The sequence below is a fragment of the Schistocerca piceifrons genome, chromosome 6 (assembly GCF_021461385.2).
Source record: "Schistocerca piceifrons isolate TAMUIC-IGC-003096 chromosome 6, iqSchPice1.1, whole genome shotgun sequence".
Classification (NCBI taxonomy): Eukaryota; Metazoa; Arthropoda; class Insecta; order Orthoptera; family Acrididae; genus Schistocerca; species Schistocerca piceifrons.
In genome coordinates, this window is record NC_060143.1 from 10,127,546 (window position 1) to 10,148,445 (window position 20,900).

General features: G+C 40.1%; 1 protein-coding gene across 10 annotated transcripts in view; it reads right to left on the reverse strand.

Annotated features, from left to right (window-relative positions):
* The window catches only part of LOC124802474 (ral GTPase-activating protein subunit beta), a 398,111-nt gene that overhangs the window by 233,224 nt on the left and 143,987 nt on the right, over positions 1 to 20,900 (reverse strand). For all 10 annotated transcript variants that reach the window (XM_047263273.1, XM_047263271.1, XM_047263272.1 and 7 more), the window contains 2 exons: positions 15,626 to 15,885; positions 877 to 1,022 (listed from right to left, as the gene is read on the reverse strand). In XM_047263273.1, coding sequence (XP_047119229.1) covers positions 877 to 1,022; positions 15,626 to 15,885 — 406 coding nt within the window. The remainder of the gene's footprint in view (positions 1 to 876; positions 1,023 to 15,625; positions 15,886 to 20,900) is intronic.

The window sequence follows — 20,900 nt, forward strand, 5'->3', positions numbered from 1 at the left end:
ATTTAAGATTACAGCCCTTTTAGGAACCATAAAGGATGATCTTGGTTTGCAGGTGGCTATCATGTTCCTTTCAGCTGTGGCACGTCGTATACTGGTCAGACCATCAGGACATTGAAGGATCAGTGTACTGAACATAAGCATCCCACACGCATACAACAGCTGAGTAAATCTGCTATTGCTAAACATTGCCTTGGCACCAGTTATCCTATGGAATGTAACAACATGGAGATACTGGCATGCACTTCCAGCTATTGGCATTGTTTTATTAAGGAAATAGATGAAATTAAATTAGTAAGTATACATGTAAACAGAGATGGAGGTTTTTGCTTAAGTGATATTCAGAATCCTGCTCTTCCCCTCATCAAACAACAGATGAGCAGTGTTGCAACTGTGCCTTCAAATGATGTGTCGAAACATTGGTGGTTCGGTTGTCGAAGACATTCCCATAAGTTAACTGATACCCAAACTTGTTTATTTAATATAATATACAAACACCAGAGATAATACAATCGAACAATAGAAAATCTGGGAGAGAATAACAACAATATGAAATGTATAGGTCGTTACTCACCACAAAGAGGGGATGTTTAGCAGCAGACAGGAAACTGAAAGAAGACTGTTAGGTATTATTCTAATATCTATATCATAATTTCTAACACATTTTCTTTCAATTGCCTGTTTGCTACACAATATCTGCTCTATGCCATGAAACGGAATGCAATGATTTATTTACTGTATATTTATGAGTAAATCTGCAGCTTCTTTTAATAGAAAACAGTGATATCCAGCCCACATCTACATAGCCTAGTGTTCTAAAAATTAATTTCAGAGAATGGAATTTGTATTTTCAAAAATGTGGATAGCTTGATCACTCACTTAAGTTTGAGGTCCTTATCTGGGAGAACAACTTCCAATGCATCAGTGACATATGGAAGCAACACCTGCACACCATCCAAATCCAGTCGAAAAAGGTCTGATGAGTTAAGGAGGATGCTGGCAAGGGATTCACCACACTCGCGATTCTAGAAAGAAAAATATCAGTTGCAAGGTAGTTGAAATGTAATTAACACTGTATATGGTGTGTAAATCCAATGTGCAGACACCTGTGTACAGCACATGTACCAAATGCATTTCTCACTTATTGACAAATCATCATCAATGCTTTGAAATACGTGTGCACTTGTAACCACAATTATATTTACAATTAACCGGAAAAGATATTTACAACTATTACAACACACATTTTAAAGATTAAACATTTGAGAACTTCATACAGTTAACTTCTGTTTTACTCCAAATATCTTTTCCTTCTGTTTTACATTGACAGTTGTATTTTTTTGTACATCTTTATTTCACATATTTTCTCTCTGCATGTTTCCAGTTTTTCTTTCTCTGAAACTGTGTGTGTACGAGAGTAAATGGATCATCTGTATCATTCCTAAGACTGATCACCAGCAATTTCTTATTGTTAGTTTTCCCTATTATTCATTACACGATTCCGCCCTGCTATGGTTTCATATGTGCAGTAATTTACATGACATAACTGGATACAAGTGTTGTGGAGTCACTATTGATTTTTCCTTTTTTAATTGTGTGATTGTATATCAGTTATTTTGGTAGTAATCAAAAGCAGAGGGAAAGTTTTAATATTTCTAACATTTGATGTTGTTAACAACTACGACATTCAAGTTAGCATATACTTATACGGTGAAGCCCGTCTCTGTGGAGTTTTGAAATGTTTGTGTAGTTGGAGATTGATTTTAGTTTTGCAGTCTACTTGTATGTTTCATTACTGTAACACTTTTGTGACCAGTGGGGCATGTGTGCCCACGTACAAATTTATTTACCTGAGTTCACAGGAACTTGAAAGTCCCACACCTGTGTGGTGTTATAATCTAACATTGTACATATCAACTGTCTGGAGTTAACAGGTTCAGTGTTTGGCACCTAATGTGTGATATATCACTTAATTGTTGCAGTTGTCAATGTGTGCCTTGTGTTTTGGTGAATTTATGTAATTTTTTTCCTGTCTGCAACAGATAAGCTCAGTAAAGGTATTTGTTGTCTATTTTACATTGTTTGCTAGAAATATACAGATCAGTGCCAATATTTACTGATAAAATACTTTTATATTTCTTTAATGGTTTTTTCCTTAGGGCCAGTGTATGTAGAGAATTTCCATTTGTGCCTTTTGTTCATATTTGTGTCTAAATACCAACACTTACACATTTTATTCAGAGCTATAATTTTATTCTATTATTATTATTATTATTATTATTATTATTATTATTGATTTAAGCCAACTAAGGAGCACTTATGACTAGTTGTTCTTCGATGCTCTCTTCCGTTCCCAATATCTCTTGAGCCCTATTGATAACTTCTCCTTCCTCTCCTGTTAAAGGGGCTTCCGGCATTTAGGGGCTCTATGTGGTGGGGTCCAACACTCTACTATAGCACAAAATTTGGAATGATCTTCTACCTCAAGATCTGAGATCCCATCCGAATCCAAGTCCTTTAGTACTTCATTGAGCCACAGGCTTCCAGTCTTGTAGCTTTCAACCAATGAGAAGACTTTTTGGTAAGCCTATTGTTGTTCATTCATTGTAGGTGCCCATACAACTTGAGCCTCGTAGATCACATACTAGAGTTGGCTGATTCTAACTGTTGATACAGCTCAGAATTAGACTTCAATCAGTAGGTTCCACCTGGGAGCAATCCCAGGCCACAAATTTGTGAAACACGGCAAAAAACAGTGTTTGTTAAGTTAATTTACAATGTTTCACCAAGAACCCACAGTCGATTCAATTAAAATGATTTATTTTACTTCCCTTGATTTGATATGAAACCGAAAACTCCACAAACACCTGGCTTGTTTTTTGGGTTGATACTGTCTTACCCTTCTCTTTATATTTCTCCCAATTGAAAGCTGCCTTATAGGAACAAGATGAAAAGAAAGTTGGTGACATTAACACAATTCCACATGATGAAACTGTTTACTACTGCAGTGTTTACAAGAAAATAAAAAAGATGATGCCTCAATTTGACTGAGCTACTGCCAATTGCATATCTTTCTCTCCACTGCTCAAATGGGTCTACAGCTCCCATTACAGCTGTGTACTTTGCTGTGGATGCAGGTAGGATACAGCTCAGATTATTCAGTCTCCATTTTTTCTTGCAAAGAACCTTGTATAATTCAGGTGGTGAGCGGTTGATAAAACTGTAACTGGATTGACGTCTTGCCATTTTACAGCAGATACACACACTTTTGTACACATGATGATGTACAATTACACACAGTATGAAAATATTTTCCAGCTAGGAACACAAGGAGGCAATGGAGACACTGCAGTATATGAAAACAAGAGATAAGGACTAATTTCATATGTAGGTACTGCAAAGTACCATCATCCATTCTGCCATGTTTTGATAAATTTCATAAAAATGTTTGACATAATGCTGGTTCTTATTTTTTTTCTTTCTTTTTACAGATCTAATTCCTTGTAAAATTACTATTTTAATGGGATGTACATGTCCCACTAGACTAAGGAGAAATAAATTTAGGGAATCACTTATTCCTCCCTCAATCCAGTGGGACATATATGTCTAACTCAAAATAATTATAAAACTATAAACAACAATTGAAATTTACAAACATGACCTGACTCAGTATCCATTCCAACATCAGGAAACCAATTTTTACAGTAATTTGTGAAATTTTAAGTAATTTGGTCATGAAAGGGTTAAAAAGTTTCAACCTTACATGTCAGTTTGTGAATATAAGTCAACACGTACCATTTTTTTCCAAAGTTTTTTTCATTATCTGTAAGTGTAGTATACCTATGTATGTCATTTGCATTACTCCTAATTAAGGATTAGTGTCCTCATTTTGGCTGTATTTATACTGACTTTCTCCTGCACATGCTTTTCAATCTTGTTATTCAGTTTGTGGATTAAATGACTACAATATTTTTATAAGAAAGAGTAAAAACAAGTTTGACACATAATGGAAGCACTGAGCAGTAGCAAATAAACGAACAAGAATTCAAGCTCAGCTATGACACCCATCCACATGTAGCTTAAGTTGGTCTAATACTCCAATTTTTGTTATTGTAGGTTATGCCCACTTGTACTCACTGTGGAGATTGCTTTTCAACACCACAAAAATTTATGCCATACCTAACAACTGATGCTAAATTAAGTTAGTTACTTTGTTTAAAATTTTCATTGCATAAATAAATGGTTTAATAACTTTACTAAGCAATCCATGTGATCAGTCAATGACAAGTTCTTGTTTATAGTAATTCCAAGAAATTGAACAGAATTTGCAGTGATCATAATTTAATTGTGATATATATTCGCAGTTTGCATTCCTGAAATGTGTAATTTGTGATTTTGTAAGATTCAATTTCATGGCATTATTATTTATCCAAATTTTAAGTTCCTGGAGAGTTTGTTTCATATTCTGTGCTATTATTGCTTGTTTTTACAGTAACTTACTGCTGTTGAGTCATCTGCATACAAAATTGTTTTTGAGGTTATATTACACGACATGTTGTTCAGGGTCTAATAAGGACTCCTTGGGCAAGCCTACTTGTATCTCCATCAAATTAGAACGTACTCTTTCACCTTTTTGTTGAATAAATACCCTCTGTTTTCAATTCTCAGATGGGATGAGAACCAGCTTAAAGATTTTTCAGGAAAGTCATGAACAGCCATTTTGTGAAGCAGCAGTTCACAACAACAAAAGGTATATGACACACTGGTGGATAAAGGAGTCCCCCAGACTACTTCACGTTTTATGGGCATCAGAAAAATTGCTTCTTCAAATAGCTAATATCAACTATCTGCATACCTTTAGGTTGCAAGCTTAGTGTCGAACTTCCCATATCTCTTTGGATTTCAGTAGTGGTTCATCTACAATGAATATGCCTCACTACATGTCATGCCCACTGCCATTTCATTTTGAGTGTGATAAGCTGATACTATAGTGTTCACCTTTAGCATGTCACTTCAGAAAGAATCACATGTTCGGCTAAGTAAAAAATCTGTGAAATTCGCATATTTCTTTACGTAATAAGTAGAATTATGAATTTTTCTTTGTGTGAGACCACTCATGCCCGTATCATGTGCCTATTAGAAATTCTAAATTTTAATATCTTACTGTTCATTTCATTTTCATATAATCTCTCATAGGTTGTATTAATACTCATTTGTACTGTGTATTTTCGAACATCTGCAAGTGCCACAGAAAATCTCATACCATGTCATCAACTGTAAAATAAATCTGTGCTTTTTAGAAACTTTTGGCAACAGTGTTGATGTTTAAAAACAATCGTTCCTTAATTTCACGGTATATTTATGTGAAAAGATAGAGACTCTTTGTAACTTATTTCATAGCAAATTGGTGTTTGTGAATTAGTTATTATAGTATGTATTATAACTAATGTCATGTTACAATTAATTACCTTTTATATTTATTATATGCATGGATCAGAAATTAATGCTATTTTCGAGTCTGCTAATAACTTCAACCACAAAGAAAGTTTCAGGAAATTTTAACTTTTATTCAAGATTTTTATCTTCCTTTAACAGAAATCTCATTTTTTGTACTAACTGTTTCATTTCTTACAAGGAATTAGCAATGCTTTTAGCTTAACAGATCCAGAATTTAAAAGAGAATCAGCAAATTTATTTGAAAGTTATTTGTTTATGTTTTGTAAGACATTGCACCAGCTGCAATGCTGCCCCATTGTGAATGCTGTTCTTGAACATGGGGCGAGTCATTTCAAGCAGCTGGAAATTGCCCTGATTACTGTCAAACTATTGGAAGTTGCTGTGAATGGGTGCGTTGGGAGAACTCCCAAGAGTCATGTACCAGAGATACCAAAGCTACCTCAAGTACTATCCTGCTCTGTGGATCCTGTCTCCACTACGGGAAGTATGGGATCTAACATGACTCGTCCACTTGACTGTGACTGGCATGTCAGTGGTAGGGCTAGGTGCACTGGAAGTTCAAACATGGAGTGATTGGTGGTACCACTTAGGGAAATTGCAGCAAGCCGTGGGAAATAACAGTAGGTGCACTCAGTATGCATGCCTGGGTCCTCATTCAATATGTGTAAGAGGCTATTCCTGCAGCTTTTGAGAAAACCAGGGAGCAACCATTTGCAGATTGTGCCACACACTAGAACAAATGATACCTATTGGCTAGGCTCTGAGCTCATACTTGGGTCATTTCACCAACTGTCAGAGAGGTTGAAGAAGACCAGCCTTACAGAAGCTCAACAAAGCTCACAATTTGCAGCATTGTCCCCACAACATAACATGACCCCCTGGTTCTCAGTCAAGTGGAAGAACTGACCCAGTGACTTTAAAGGTTCTGTGACAAGCTAGGCTGTGACTTCTTGGATGTGCACCAAGTGTTGAGAACTGTAGGGGCCCCCTAAATGAATCAGGCACGACACATCAGAGGTTGCTACAAAGGTAAATGGTTGTGTGTGGGATGGACACTGGGTGTTCCCCCCCCCCCCCCCCCCCAGCCTAGGTGACTTCACCAAGTCAAGATAATGATAACTACAGAAGGCATTAAAGGGTCCATGTGAGCAGTATAAGATCTGAAGAAATGCTCCCCACAGGTGACAGTCTTGAGATCCTAAACATTTGCAGAGCTTGAAGCACCACTAAAAAACTGTGGAACCGACATTACGACAGGTACAGAAAGCTGGTTAAAATTCAAAATTTATAGTGGTGAGATTTTTGGGAACATTTAAGCATACATCAAAAGGACAGGCTAATGGTAAATGGAGGCGGTGTATTTGTCACAGTAGGTAAGAAACTCAAATACACCAAGACAAAAATTGAAACTGTTTGTAAGACTGTCTACATAAGACTCCGTATCAAGAGTGTGCATGAACTTCAGCTCCAGCTATTGACCAACAGAATCACCTCCAGCTGTAATTGAAAATTTTGGAAAAACCTAAGTTCAGTTCAGGTAGTACATAAATTCCCCAATCATACTGTCATCATTGGAAGAGACTTTAATATTCCAACAATCCATTGGGAAAATTACCGTTTTGTAAGTCATGGGTGTGACAAGATGTCACACAAAAACATAACCAAATGCGTTCTCCGAGAGCTACCTAGAACAGGTTCTTCAGATGCCCCATCAAGAGAGAAATATGATGAATCTAATGGCAATACATGAATCTGACCTCTTTGAGAATGTCTACATCGAAATTGGTATCAGTGACCAAGAGGCAGTTGCAAAAATAATGATTACCAAAATATGAAGGGCAAGTACAACAAGTAAAAAGATTTATATGTTCAGTAAACTAGACAAAAAGCCAGTAGAGCCCTGACTCAATAAGAAACTAAAAAAAAATAGCTCTGATAAGAGGATGTAGTAGTATTCTGGCTCAGATTTAGAAGAATAGTTCATAATGCACTTGAGAGTAAGTAACTATTGGAAAAGTTCATGATGGGAGGGACTTCCCATGATATTCAGTAACTGCACAGAAACTTCTCAGGAAACAGGCTCTTGTATAAGGTAAAGGCAGGACAGATGCTGCAAATGTTTTCAAATTAATTTTTATCAATATATAAACACTTAAATCACAACAAAATTAGGCAAGATTGATCATTTGAACATTGTATTTTATAATAGATAACATCGCATTACAAAAACTTTATAACAAAGTAACATTCTTATGATGCACAAAGGCTTGTAAATTTCAATTAATTATAAGGGAGGGACAGATGGCCAATGGCAAAATACTTTGAAAATGACATTACTTTGATTTTTGTTTTTTAAGTTTATTTTTAAGATATCCACACAAACGACACATGTTCTCATGGAGAGTGCATGATTCATGAAGCCACCTAGAACATCCTACACATTGAATCCAGTCAGAGATAGACATTGTTTCTTGATAAAGTTCAAGGCACTCTACACATTCATTTTCTTTGAAATTTAATTCATTGGAGGAACTATCATGTGGGGAAATATTATCATCATCATCATCTTCTTCTTCTTCTTCTTCTTCTTCTTCTTCTTCTGAAACTGAGTCTTCAAACAGACGCCTCTTTGACAGTTTTTTCCCCTTTGGTTTTGGGGATTTGATTTCTTTTAGCTGCTACATTTTTGTGGGCAAGAGCTTTTCCTTTCTTGTTTCTATCAGTGGTTTCCTTTCTTTTCGTTGCTATAAAATCGTCGGATGTTATATTTGTTGCTGATTGCTTTCTTTTGGATTGATTTCTCTGATGCAGTATAGGAACAAGCGAAATCTTTTCCAGCAATTTTGATGGAGTCTCTCCATGAGGTGTCACTGAGTTGTCATTTACACAGCAGCTGCCTTGATCAGTTGGTCGATGAGTAGCCAAAGTTCTCTTAACACATTTGTTTCAGACCTTGATCATTGATGGCTCATCTGGAGTCAGATCATTAGAGACATCTGCAGCAGTTGGGAGATCAGTATTATTAATGTCTGAACGAAGGCATGGTTTGGAATTACTCCTATGTCAAGCGGGATAATTCCAGCAGGTGTAAATCCGGATACACCAATCTGGACAGTGGCAGCATGAGTCCACGCTTTGAAGAGCAACTCTCCAAATTGCTGCCTTGTAATTCCTCTGTCTTTTCTTGCACTACCTACAATCCACGAATAACAAGCCTCTTTAAAGTAGGATTTCAGCGGTTTGAAAAATGATCGGTCTAGTGGCTGTAAAAGTGTGTCGCGAGGCTAGGCAAATTAATTATTGACACTTCATTTTCAATAGCTATATCCAAAAGGGTGACACAATTCATATGAGAGGCATGGCCATCTAACAGAAGCAGAGCAGGGCCAGGCGCCTTTCTAGGAAGGAAATGGTTTATGAACCAATCCACGAAAATATCACTGTTGACATAAGCGGATTCTCTCCTCATAACAACTGATCCTCGAGGCACGTTGTCTTCTGCATTTTGTTTTTTATTCACTCCTTTGTGAATGCAATAAGGTGGTAAAAAATTTCCCTCGCCATTACAGCATGCAATAACTGTTATTGTCTCTCCTCTTTCAGCAGAAATAATGGCATGGACATCTCTGCTTCCTTTTGCCGCAACAACCTTACCATGTTCATTGTTTAATTGTAGACCAGTTTTGTCTACGTTGTAGATACTACCTGGTTTATCCAAAAGCCCATTTTCGGTCAACGTTTGTGTTAACAGATCAAAGTAAGAATTGACTTCATCTCTGTTCATTCCAATTGCTCTGGCTACAAAAAGCCCTTGCACTTTTCTGATGCTTAAGTCCTCATTGTGTTCTAAAAATGAGAGCAACCAATCTTTCTGTGCAAGTTTCTTTTCCTTGTTGATTTGTTTTTCAGTCCCATCTGATCAGCTAAATTGAAAGCTATTTGCCTGATGTCTGACGGTTTGGGAGCAAAGCCACACGATTGCAATTTCTTTATATGGGCCGCTAATTTCCTTTCTGCATCTTCACCCAAGTATGATGATGGTCCACACCCTACTGTCTTGAAATTGTGTGTAGCAAGTCTTCTCCTTAATGTTCGTTCTGGTATATTTTTCATTTGAGCTGCTTTCCTTTTAGCATAACCTTCCTCTTTCACTAGTTTCACTGGCGCTAATAGATCTTCTGCAGTCCATTTTCCCCTGTCTGTTGTCCTAATGCGTTTTCTTGGCATTTTTCTGTAAAGTAAAAACGTATAGACTCCTGTTAGCATTGCAAGCATTGTGGCATATGTCCCACAGTATTGGTGCGTCATCTGTCCGTTTTCATAGGGACAGATGCCGCACCCTCATTTTCACCAAAAATGTTATCAAAAGAAGCCATTACTCGACCGACATAACCTATAATGTTTCTACTACACAATCTAAATACAAGTTATAAGCTACTAGGCGCGTATTTACTAGTACATACTATTAAAAAGGAATTGCAAAAAATTTCCTTGACTTATCTTGGCCTCAAAATGCTATTTTCTTAAATTTCTCCTCTATTTTCCACTCCTGAAGAATAAAAACTTGAGAATAATCTGATCTCACCAGCGCTTACAACAACAATGAGCATCGCATGCAGAACAATGTCTGCTGATGAATTTCTTGGAAGAGAGGCGTCTGTCCTCCCCCATCATCTGTCCTGCTTTTACCTTAATAAGTGTGAAACAAAGCATAGGGCTACAGACAGAGAGATGCTGAATGAAATGTGTTTGCCTGTTAAGAGGGAAATGCATGACACCTCCAGCAACTACCATTGCAGAATATTATCGAAGGATCTGTCACAAAACCCAGAGAACTTCTGGTCATATATAAAGCCTTTCAGCGCTACCAAAGTTAATGTTCAGACACTCACGGCTAAAACTGGGACTGAAACTGTGAGTAGCAAAGCAAAAAGTGGAAACACAACTTGGTTTACAACTGTTTCTTTACAAATCAAAATCCTGGGGTATAGCTCCGGTTTAATTATTGCTGCACTGCAAAGATGATTTATATAGACATTATTGTCATTAGTGTTGAGAAACAACTGAAACGGCTTAAGCTGAACAAAGCTCCTGGGCCCCAACTGAATTTCTAATGGATTCTACACTGAACTTTTGGTTGAGTTAGCCCCTCTTTCAACTATAATCTACTGCAGATCCCTCGAACAAAAAATAGTGACAAGTAGTTGGAAGAAAGCTCAGGTCTACAAGAAGGGTATCAAAAGCAACCCCAAGCAACCCACAAAACTCCATTTATTGTCGAGCCTTAGAACATATTGAGAGCGCAAACGTAATGATGTATCTCAAACAGAATGACCTCCTCCATGCCAAATACCACAGATGATGGAAACATTGATCACGTGAAACCCAATTCACACTTTCCTCACATATCATGAAAGCCATGAATCATGGGAGCCAGGTAGATGGCAGTATTTCTTGAATTGCAAAAAGTATTTGACTCTGTACCACTAATATGCTTATTTTCTAAAGTACTATTGTATGGAGTATCTTGTGAAGTTTGTGACTGGACTGAGGCTTTTTTGGTAGGGACGATGCTGTATGTTATCTTGGAGTTATCAACATATGTAGAAGCAAATTTTGGTATGCCCCAGGGAATTGTGTTGGGATGTACAAATATTCAGTGAGATCTTAATAAGATTTCAAAGTGGTGCAAAGATTGTAAATTTGCTTTAAGCGTTCAAACATGTAAAATTGTGCACTTTAAAAAAATTAAAAAAAAATGGAGTATTCTATTAGTACAGTATCAGTGAGTCACATTTGAAATCAGCCAACTCATACAAATACCTAGGTGTAACACTTTGTAAGGATATGAAACAGAATGATCACAAAGGTTCAGTCATAAGTAAAGCAAGTGCCAGACTTCAGTTTACTAGTAAGGAAATGCAATCAGACTACAAAGGAGACTGCTTACAAATCACCTACATTACCTATCCTAGAATACTGCTCAAGTCATGGGACCCGTACCAAACAGAACTAACTACGGAGGGTATACTGAATGCATACAGAGAAGGGGAGGCACTTATGGGGAGCATGTCTCAGAGATGCTGAATCAGCTGAACTGGCACTAAAAATTTCAAGAACCTCCTTTAAGTATTACTCCAGGAATATACTAGGACACCCTACGTACCGCTCCTGTAGGAATTAGGAGAACAAGATGAGATGAATTATCACACACACAGAGGCATTTAAACAGTCATTCCTCCCACACTCCACCCACGACTAAAAAGGCAGAAGCTCTAATAACAGGTACAATGGGAAGTACCCTCTGCCATGCAATGTATGGATGCAGATGAAGAATTGTGTCTTCCATTCATGTTTGTTGACTTCAAGTTGTTTGTTTCCTAGTCTTTACTGGTAATCTCAACAGACAGCTCTTAACTCTTCAGTGAGCAAGAATCAGTTTTTGAATAGTGTTTGTGTTATAAGTCCATATCTCTTTTGCCACAATTCAAACCTGGTTACAGACTTTAAATCACGCAACCAAATTTCATAATATAAGCTATATATATATATATATATATATATATATATATATATATATATATATATATATATATATATATATATATATATATATATATATATATATTATCATCATGCCATTTCATTGATAAGAAAAGGCAAAATGCAGATGTATTTCCAAACACAGTCACTTTAACAATTATTCACAATTTTTATAACAAAGATTGAAATACATTTCTTTGTAATGCAGTTGAAGACAGTGAAAATTTAGTTACACGTAATGTGTGGTAATTGTAGCACATTATTTCAATTTGAGGAGGTGTGAAATTGAGTTTTTCATTACACAGTGCAACCTAGGCATTAGTAAACAAACAAAAGAAGTTTTGCATCAAAATCTGTATGAGAGAAAAAAAAATTACTGTGAGTATTCTCAGTACTGATCGTCAAATGGGGCCATGAATAGCCTAAAGCAAGATGTTTAAATAAAATATATAACATTTCACTGAGAAACTACACCATTACACTTGTCAGGTAACTTAGCTATCAATATCTCATGAACAGGGGCAGTTGTAAAATTTTTAATGAGTATTTAGGCTACCAAAGAGAGTGTGCTATTTAACAAACACAATGTGGGTTGTGAGGCTTTTCCAGTGTATAAGCTGCTTCCAAGGTTCTGGGCTGTACTGCTGGATCCAATTGCTGAAGGTCCGCTGTATTTCATCCACATCTACATCTACATACATACTCTGCAAATCACACTCAAGTGCTTAGCAGAGCATTCATTGAACCACCTTCACAATAATTCTCTATTATTCCAATTTTGAATAGCGTGCGGAAAAAATGAACATCTACATCTTTCCATGCGAGATCCAATTTCCTCATATTTTATTACCTAGGTAGGTAGGTGTCAACAAAATATTTTCACATTCAAAGGAGAAAGTTGGTGATTGAAATTTTGTGAGAAGATTCCACTGCAGCAAACAATGGCTTTCTCTTACTGATGTCCACACCAAATCCTGTGTCATGTCCATGACACTACGTCCCCTGTTTTGGGATAATACAATATTTACTGCTCTTCTTTGAACTTTCTTGATGTACTCCATTAATCCTATCTGGTAAGGTTCCCAGACCATACAACAGTATCCCAAAAGAGGACAGACAAGTGTAGTGTAGGCAATCTCTTTAGTAGATATGTTACGTTACATTTTCTGCCAATAAAACACATTCTTTGGTTTGCCTTCCCCACAACAGTTTCTACATGTTGTTTCCAAATTAAGGTGTTCATAACTGTAATTCACAGGTATTTTGTTGAATTTACAGCTTTTAGGTTTGACTGATTTATCATGTAAGCGAAGTTTAATGGATCCCTTTCAGCACTCATGTGGATGACCTCACACTTTTCAAAATTTAGGGACAACTGTGAATTTTTACATCATACAGATATCTTTTCTAAATCATTTTGCAGTTTGTTTTGATCTTATGATGACTTTACTAGACAATAAACAGCAGCATCATCTGCAAACAACCTAAGATGGCTGCTCACATTGTCTCGTAAATCATTTATATAGAGAACGACCAGCAGAGGGCCTACAAAACTACAATGTGGAACACCGGAAATCACTTCCGTTTTACTCAATGACTTACTGTCAATTACTATGAACTGTAGCCTCTCTGACAGGAAATCACAAATACAGTCACATAACTGAAACAATATTCCATAAGCACGCAATCTCACTACAAGCCGCTTGTGTGGAACAGTGTCAAAAGACTTCTGGAAACCTTAAAATATGAAATCAATTTGAAATCCCTTGTCAATAGAACTCAATGCTTCGTGTGAGTAAATAGCTAGTTGTGCTTCACAAGAAAGATGTTTTCTAAATTCGTGTTGACTGTGTGTCAATAGACCATTCTCTTTGAGGTAATTCATGATGTTCGAACACAATGTATGTTCCAAATCCTGCTGCATATTGATATTAATGATCTGGGCCTGTAATTTAGTGGATTACACTTGCTACCTTCCTTGAATACTGGTGTGATCCGTGCAACTTTCCAGTCTTTGGGTATGGATCTTTTGTCTAGCAAGCGGTTGTATATGATTGTTGAGTATGGAGCTATTGCATCAGCATACTCTGAAAGAAACCTAATTGGTATACTGAGTGGATCAGAATGGTGCTTCTTGGTATGTTTCTTTAATATAAATGGAATTTAGAAGCAACTCTTTAGTTTTTGCAGTGTATCATGTGGCAATGTCTTTCCTTCTTTCTGCTCAGCCAACGATAAAATACCCTTCTCCATTAAAAGGGCTCTTGCTTGTCGTATCAAATATTCAGAAACCTGTCATTTAACAGACATTGCAAACTTCTCATTTGTCAACTGTTCATTGACTCTTTTGTGTAGAATAAACATATTTAAGGCAAATCTGTACCCTATGAATTCTCATAGCCACACCGTCACCATCACCTCCATCTTGAACACAGCATGTGAGTGCAGCACAAAAGTCAGCTTACTGCATGTAAGCAACAATACCCACGTTTCCATTTCAACATAAATGACTAGTTCATTCCCGTTTTTCTTTTTATGTATTTATTCGGTTTTAAACACATTTTTATTGTTTTCATAACTTATAGAACAGAAGATAAGGATTCATTTTTAAACAAGTCTTTGGCATTGTAACATTTCTATAATTTTTTGTTTTGTATCATTTTTACATTGATTTGTAATGAACAATTAATTATACATATATAAAAGATCCATTATCAATGCAAGCACTGTCAAATACAAATGAAAGAAAAAAACTTGAATCTACTGCATTGCAACTATATATGTTTTTATTCATTGATGCCATGTTAATGTATGGTAATGCATTGTTCACCAAATACCACTTATGACACTTAGATATGAACCCCACATATCTTGATTTTTACTTTACATAAATTGCAAATAGAAATCGGAAAATGTTACAGATTTTAATTTTTTCTCATCCTATTGTTGAGTCTAGGGCACACACAAAAAACTTTGCAGTGGTGGTGGTGGTGGTGTTTCATTACGCTGTCATTTATTTTCCCACAGTTAAGACCAAGATGACGTTTATCGACACAATTCTGTCATTCTCTCTGTCATCTTATGTAATCTGTTAACACCACCACTTACCAAATGCCATTCTGCACACTTTTCTTAAAAAATAATTTTTAGTATGTGCTATGGCAAGTTTAGTAGTAGTAAATACACTTCTTGTATAGATTTCAGTAGCACGTATATGTGTGCAATACATATCAATGTTTTGTAAGTGGCTTCAGATGTCTATAAAGTTTTACCACAGTCATCATTTTTAATGTGATTATGACTAAATCAAAAAGAAAGGCATAGAACACTGCCAGGAAGGCAGGAGCTCCTTCTTCTTCCATTTGCTTATTCTTTTACCATACTTCCTTTCTTCATTTTTCTCAATAGCTTCAGAATCGGTGTAACCTTTTTCAACAGCTTAGTACTCATTTTAATGCATCTGAATCACACAGCCCCTCCCAACCTCTAAGTGATTCTGGCCTTTTGTTTTGCTAATGTAAGCTTGCAGGTTACCATAAGTCTCTGAGTACTGGCCAAAGAGTTGCTTAGATTATCAATAAAATTGAGGACCAGCAGTAATGTAAAAAGTTCTCACAAAAATACTTACCTCAGGGACTCTCAAGCCTTGTTGCAAGGAAAGGTAAAAGCGTGCTAAGTATACTGGCAATATCTCTTCACCAGTCTTCTTAGCACAGAAGATGCGGCATAGTGCTCCCAGCGCCTCGGCTCGACCAGCTTCATACTTTCCTCCACCAGGTGGTAAGGGTGGCTCAGACTCATCTGCCAATGATGCTGGCTGGGAGAAGCTCCCTTTCCGATTATCAACAAGGACTGAACTTGGTCGTTTAGAAGAGTTCCCATCAAGCCCTGCACGAATTTTTTCTGAATAAGTTATTGGTCGTTTTGTAGTGTTTCATACACTAACAACATAAAACTGAACACCAAAAATGTTAAATTGTAATATAAGTCCAAATCGGTAATAAACGCCATTTAATTTATTTTTTCTTTCATACACGCCAGTGAAATAATGATGGCATAATAACATGTTCAATGCAAAATCAAAATATTTGTTTCGAAACTGTGTCAATAATGTCAGAGTAAAGCAAAATAAGTAAATATATTCTGGTGTCGGAAGGTGCGCAAGTGGAATGCGCGCCAGCGGGTATGGACCTGCATACTGTGCTCGGGCGCTCGCCTGCACCACGAGCCTCACGGTTTGAGTGCACCACTTTCCGTGCCACGTGAAGTTCGCAGCCTATCGTGTTTCCCTGAGGTCAGGTATTTAGGGTGGCCGCATGATGCTATCCCAGCAGTCTGGTACTCACTGTAGTTCGCATGTGCATCTCGGCCCTACTGCGTTCAAGTTCTGTGTGTTGATATACCTACTGTTGTTATTTGCAGCATTCCTGCATTGTTGTTGTCTAATCATGTTTGTCACCTCAGTTCTTGCTTGCTTGCCTCTTGTTTTGTCTGGGTCAGTCATAGTGTCTGTCATCCCTAACTTGTTTGTCTGTCCTGTCTGTTCTTAGCTATCAATACCTCCAGTGGCTTCCCTGCCTGGTCGCTTCGCCTCTTCATTCTCTGCTGTGCATTACTCACTGGTCATTCACGCCTATAACACTGGCGACAAGTTAGAACATTCGGCAGCATGGAGGCTAAGTTCATCTGTCTCTTGGAGCAACAGCAGTATCTCATGCAGCAGCAGCAGCAGCAGCAGCAGCAGCGGCAGCAGTGCGAGTTAGAAGTCCCAGTTAGAAGTCTAACAGCAATCCTTGCAGTTGCTGTCAGACAATGTCTGAGCACAGGATGCCCTCCCGCACCAACTCCTGGGTGTCCCCGTTTCTGATGCTTCCCCATGTCCGCTGTCGTTTCTGCCCTTTGACGATGCTAAGAAAGACTGGGAAACATACTTGTATCATCTGAAGCAAAATTTCACAGTGTTTCAGGTCAGAAATGACTCCCTGCAGCGGTCGTTATTCTTGTGCTGTGCATCACCAGACACATTCTTTCTGCTCAGGAAGTTGGCACTGTTGCCCGACCCTGTGGTTCTCTCCTTTAACGAGATATGTGTGCTGCTGACTAACTACTATTCCCAGCACTACCATGTCGTGGCGTCTCGGCTTCAGTTCCACCAGTACCATAAACAGCCTGGTCAGTTTTACTATTCTTGGGTCACAGATTTGCAGGGTCTCAGCCGCAAATGCGACTTCATTTGCACCAATCAGCATTGCAAGGCATCATATATGGACTCCTTAATTCGCGATGTGGTCATTCAACCTGTGTTGAAACTCAATAACCCCTCACTGGAAGAGAATCTGCACATAGCCCACTCCATTGAAATCTCAGAAGTGGCAAACATGCGTCTCATGTCGAGGCCGCAGGTGGCAGCAGTAGAGTCCACCTCGCGGGTGCCTCCCTCACACCATCGGCACGGTACAGCCCACAGAGACCAATGTCTCTATGGCTTCAGAGCCACCAGTCCCACCTCATTTGGTGGTCGCATGGATCGCTTCCCCCTCGCCCATGATGCTTTTCCACCCACTCTTGCACAGACTGTCCCCATCACTGGAAGATGTGCATGTTCTGTCAGAAAGATGACCATCTCCGTTTTGTCTGTTGCAGCCACTCATCCCACTCTCACTCCCCACCCACAGGGCATCAGGATACCGTGCGCATGCTGCAGTCAGTCATCCCACTGGTCGCCCCATTGACATGGAAGTTGTTCCTCACACTCCACATTTTTTACATGGACGTTCATTTCCAGGTTGACACGGGGCCACCGTCACCTTGATCAATCTGGCGATGCATACACGCCTGGGTTTCCCGGAGCTGTCTTCCACCTCTTGGTGTTTGGTCGCTTACAGTGATGGTTCTATCCCCCTCTGTGGGCAGTTCTCGATAGCGGCCACCTATAAACATGTTCCCCGGCTCCTGACTCTACTGGTGGTTGACCATCCCTTGGCTTCAAACATTTTTGCACTCGATGCTTTCATTCTGTTTGGCATTTTGATTTCTGATGAAGATAAGGTCATTTCCACTGTCGTCCCATTCCAGGACCTTGACGATCTGTGGCCGGCCTACGCCTCTCTCTTTCAGTCTGACTAAGGGTGTGCTTCGGACTTCCAGGCACACATTGCCCAGCTGCAGTTCTTTCAGACTTGACCCAATCCTGTGGCCTTGCATCCAGCAGTCAAGCAAGAACTCAATCAACTCCAGGCTGCTGGCATCATTGAGCCCATGTAGGCGAGTGCCTGGGTGGCTCCCTTGGTGGTGGTGGATTGCATATGTGGGGATTTCGGAGTTACAATCAATGCACAATCCCTGGTTGTAACTTACCCAGTCCCTGGCAGGAAGACCTTCTCGGACTTGCTCATGGCGAGTACTTCTCCAAGATCTCTTTAAGATCAAGCTGACGGAGGCTTACCACCAATTACCCTTAGATGAGGAATCCCAGAACATTGTGGTCATCAACACGCCTTTCAGATTATATAAATACAAGGGCCTTCCATTTGGTATTTCCTTGGTGCCGGGAATTTTCAATAGGTACCTGGAAAAGCTCACATGGCCCATCCCGGCTTGTGTCAATTATCTCGATGACATCTTGCTCACTGGCCATACACGCCACAAGCATATGCATAACCTTGATACCTGTTTTCATGCTCTGCAGGATGCATGCTTATGTTCTTGGCTGGAAAAGTGTAGTTTCTTTCAACCAGAAGTCGAATACCTGGGGCACAGATCACAACTTTGCGGCCATAAATGCCCTTCCCCGCCCCAAGGATTTATCTGACCTCCAGGCTTTTTTGGGCAAGATTAACAGCTACTTAAAGTTTTTACCCTGGCTGCTGATGTTGCACAGCCTCTCAATCACTTGTGTCGCAAAGGGGTGCCATTAACTGGACTCCTGCCTGTGATCATGCTTTTCTCCGCTTGAAAACTATGCTCAAGTCCACCCCTTGTCTGAACCCCTCTCTCCATTAGCCCCTTGGTTGTGGTGCCCAATGCTTCGGCCTATACTATTGGGGCAGTCCTGGCTCACAGGAATGTGGATGGCTCAGAACAGCCCATTGCATATGCATCCCGGACACTATCCCCAGCACAGAGTAATTATGCTCAGAATGAGAAAGAGCCTCTAGTGATTGTGTTCGCCATTCAAAAGTTTCACATTTACCTGCCTGGGACGAAGTTCACTCTCCTCATTGATCACAAGCCTTTGGTTGCCCTCTTCGCCCCACACACACACACACACGCACACACACACACACACGCACACACACCTCCCTGAGTGAACTGCTCAATGTCTCCAGCACTGGGCGCTGTTCTTACACAATTATACTTACATTATCCAATATAAGCCCACCTCTCAACACTCCAACGTCGATGTCTTGTCACGTATCCTCCCACGCCCTGATCCCAAGTTCAACCAGAAAGTCCTCTGCTTTCACACTGATACGGCCCACCAAGATACACTGGATGGATTTTCCATCACGGCTGCACTGATCACCTCTGGCATACGCAGCACACCCGTTCTGCGCTATGTTCTCCGCTATGTGACCCATGGTTGGCCCACCTATCTGACTCTCTGGTTGAAAACTGAATTCAGCCCCTGGCAGCACCTCTCCCACAAGTACTCAGTTGTGATCATCCCACCCTATTTGTGCCACTGCAATCTACGCTTGCTACACCGCAGACACCGGGGAATGTCCAGTATGAAGGCATTGTCTTGCCGGCATGTGTACAGGCCTGGCATCGGTGGCAAGATCGAACTCTTGATCTGTGGGTGCACAGTGTGTGCGCGTCACCAGGCCAGCCTGCCACAATCATTTGCCCCCTGGCCCATGCCTTGTCGGCCCTGGGACTGCATCCATCTCGATTTTCTGGACCCATTCTTGGGATCAATGTGGTTACTCATTGTGGATGCATAGTCCACATACCTGTATGTGGTGCACATGGCGTCCACCATGCCACACTTATAGCCTTGGCTCATGTTCTCCCCATCAAAGGCCTGTCTTGTACCTTGGTCTCCGATAATGGAGCCCAATTCACAGCAGCCTCCTTCACACGCTCTGTGAGGCCAATGGTACCAAACACATCTGCACCCCTCTGTTCCATCTGTCCTCCAATGGCACTACAGAGCAACTGGTCAGGATGTTTAAACAACAGCTGACAAAAGTGGTGAAATCCTCTGCCACCATGTTGGTCCTCATCTTATTCCTGAACCCTAATCACACCAAGACGGTTGATGGTCATAGTCCTGCCAAATTCCTCCATGGGCAGCAACCATGGACCCTGCTCCATCTGCTCACACCATCTGAACCCCACTTCCGACCCTCTCAGCGCTACACCCTGGGCACAGTCGTGTGGGCTTACTCGTATGGGGGCAAGGCTGCTTGGACTCCCACCACAGTAGTCACGACGTATGGAGGGGCTCCAGTGATGCCACCATAACAAACTCTGGTACAGACACAGAAGGGGCTCCAGTGGTGCCACCATAACCAACTCTCGTACAGACACAGAAGGGGCTCCAGGGGTGCCACCATAACCAACTCCAGCCTCGTACCCCTTCATGGCACCTCACATTCTCCAACCCCCCCCCCCCCCCCCCCCCCGCCGCCCCCCTCTGGTTTGCGGGATGCCCTCGAGTCAGCCCCACTGCCAACGGGCACCGGCTCCCTGCAGGCACACCAGCAGTCCTTCCCGCATTGAAAACACCATGCGATGTCCTGCCCCTCCAGTGAAGTTTTGGTGGATCCCATGGATGGTCCTGCCAAGCCACCGCTGGTGGTCAACGCCACAGGGTCTCCCCCCGTTCCCTCCTTCCATCCACCACAGCACTGTCCCGGGTGTTTCCACCCCACCTCTACGCACAGGTTTTGGGGTGA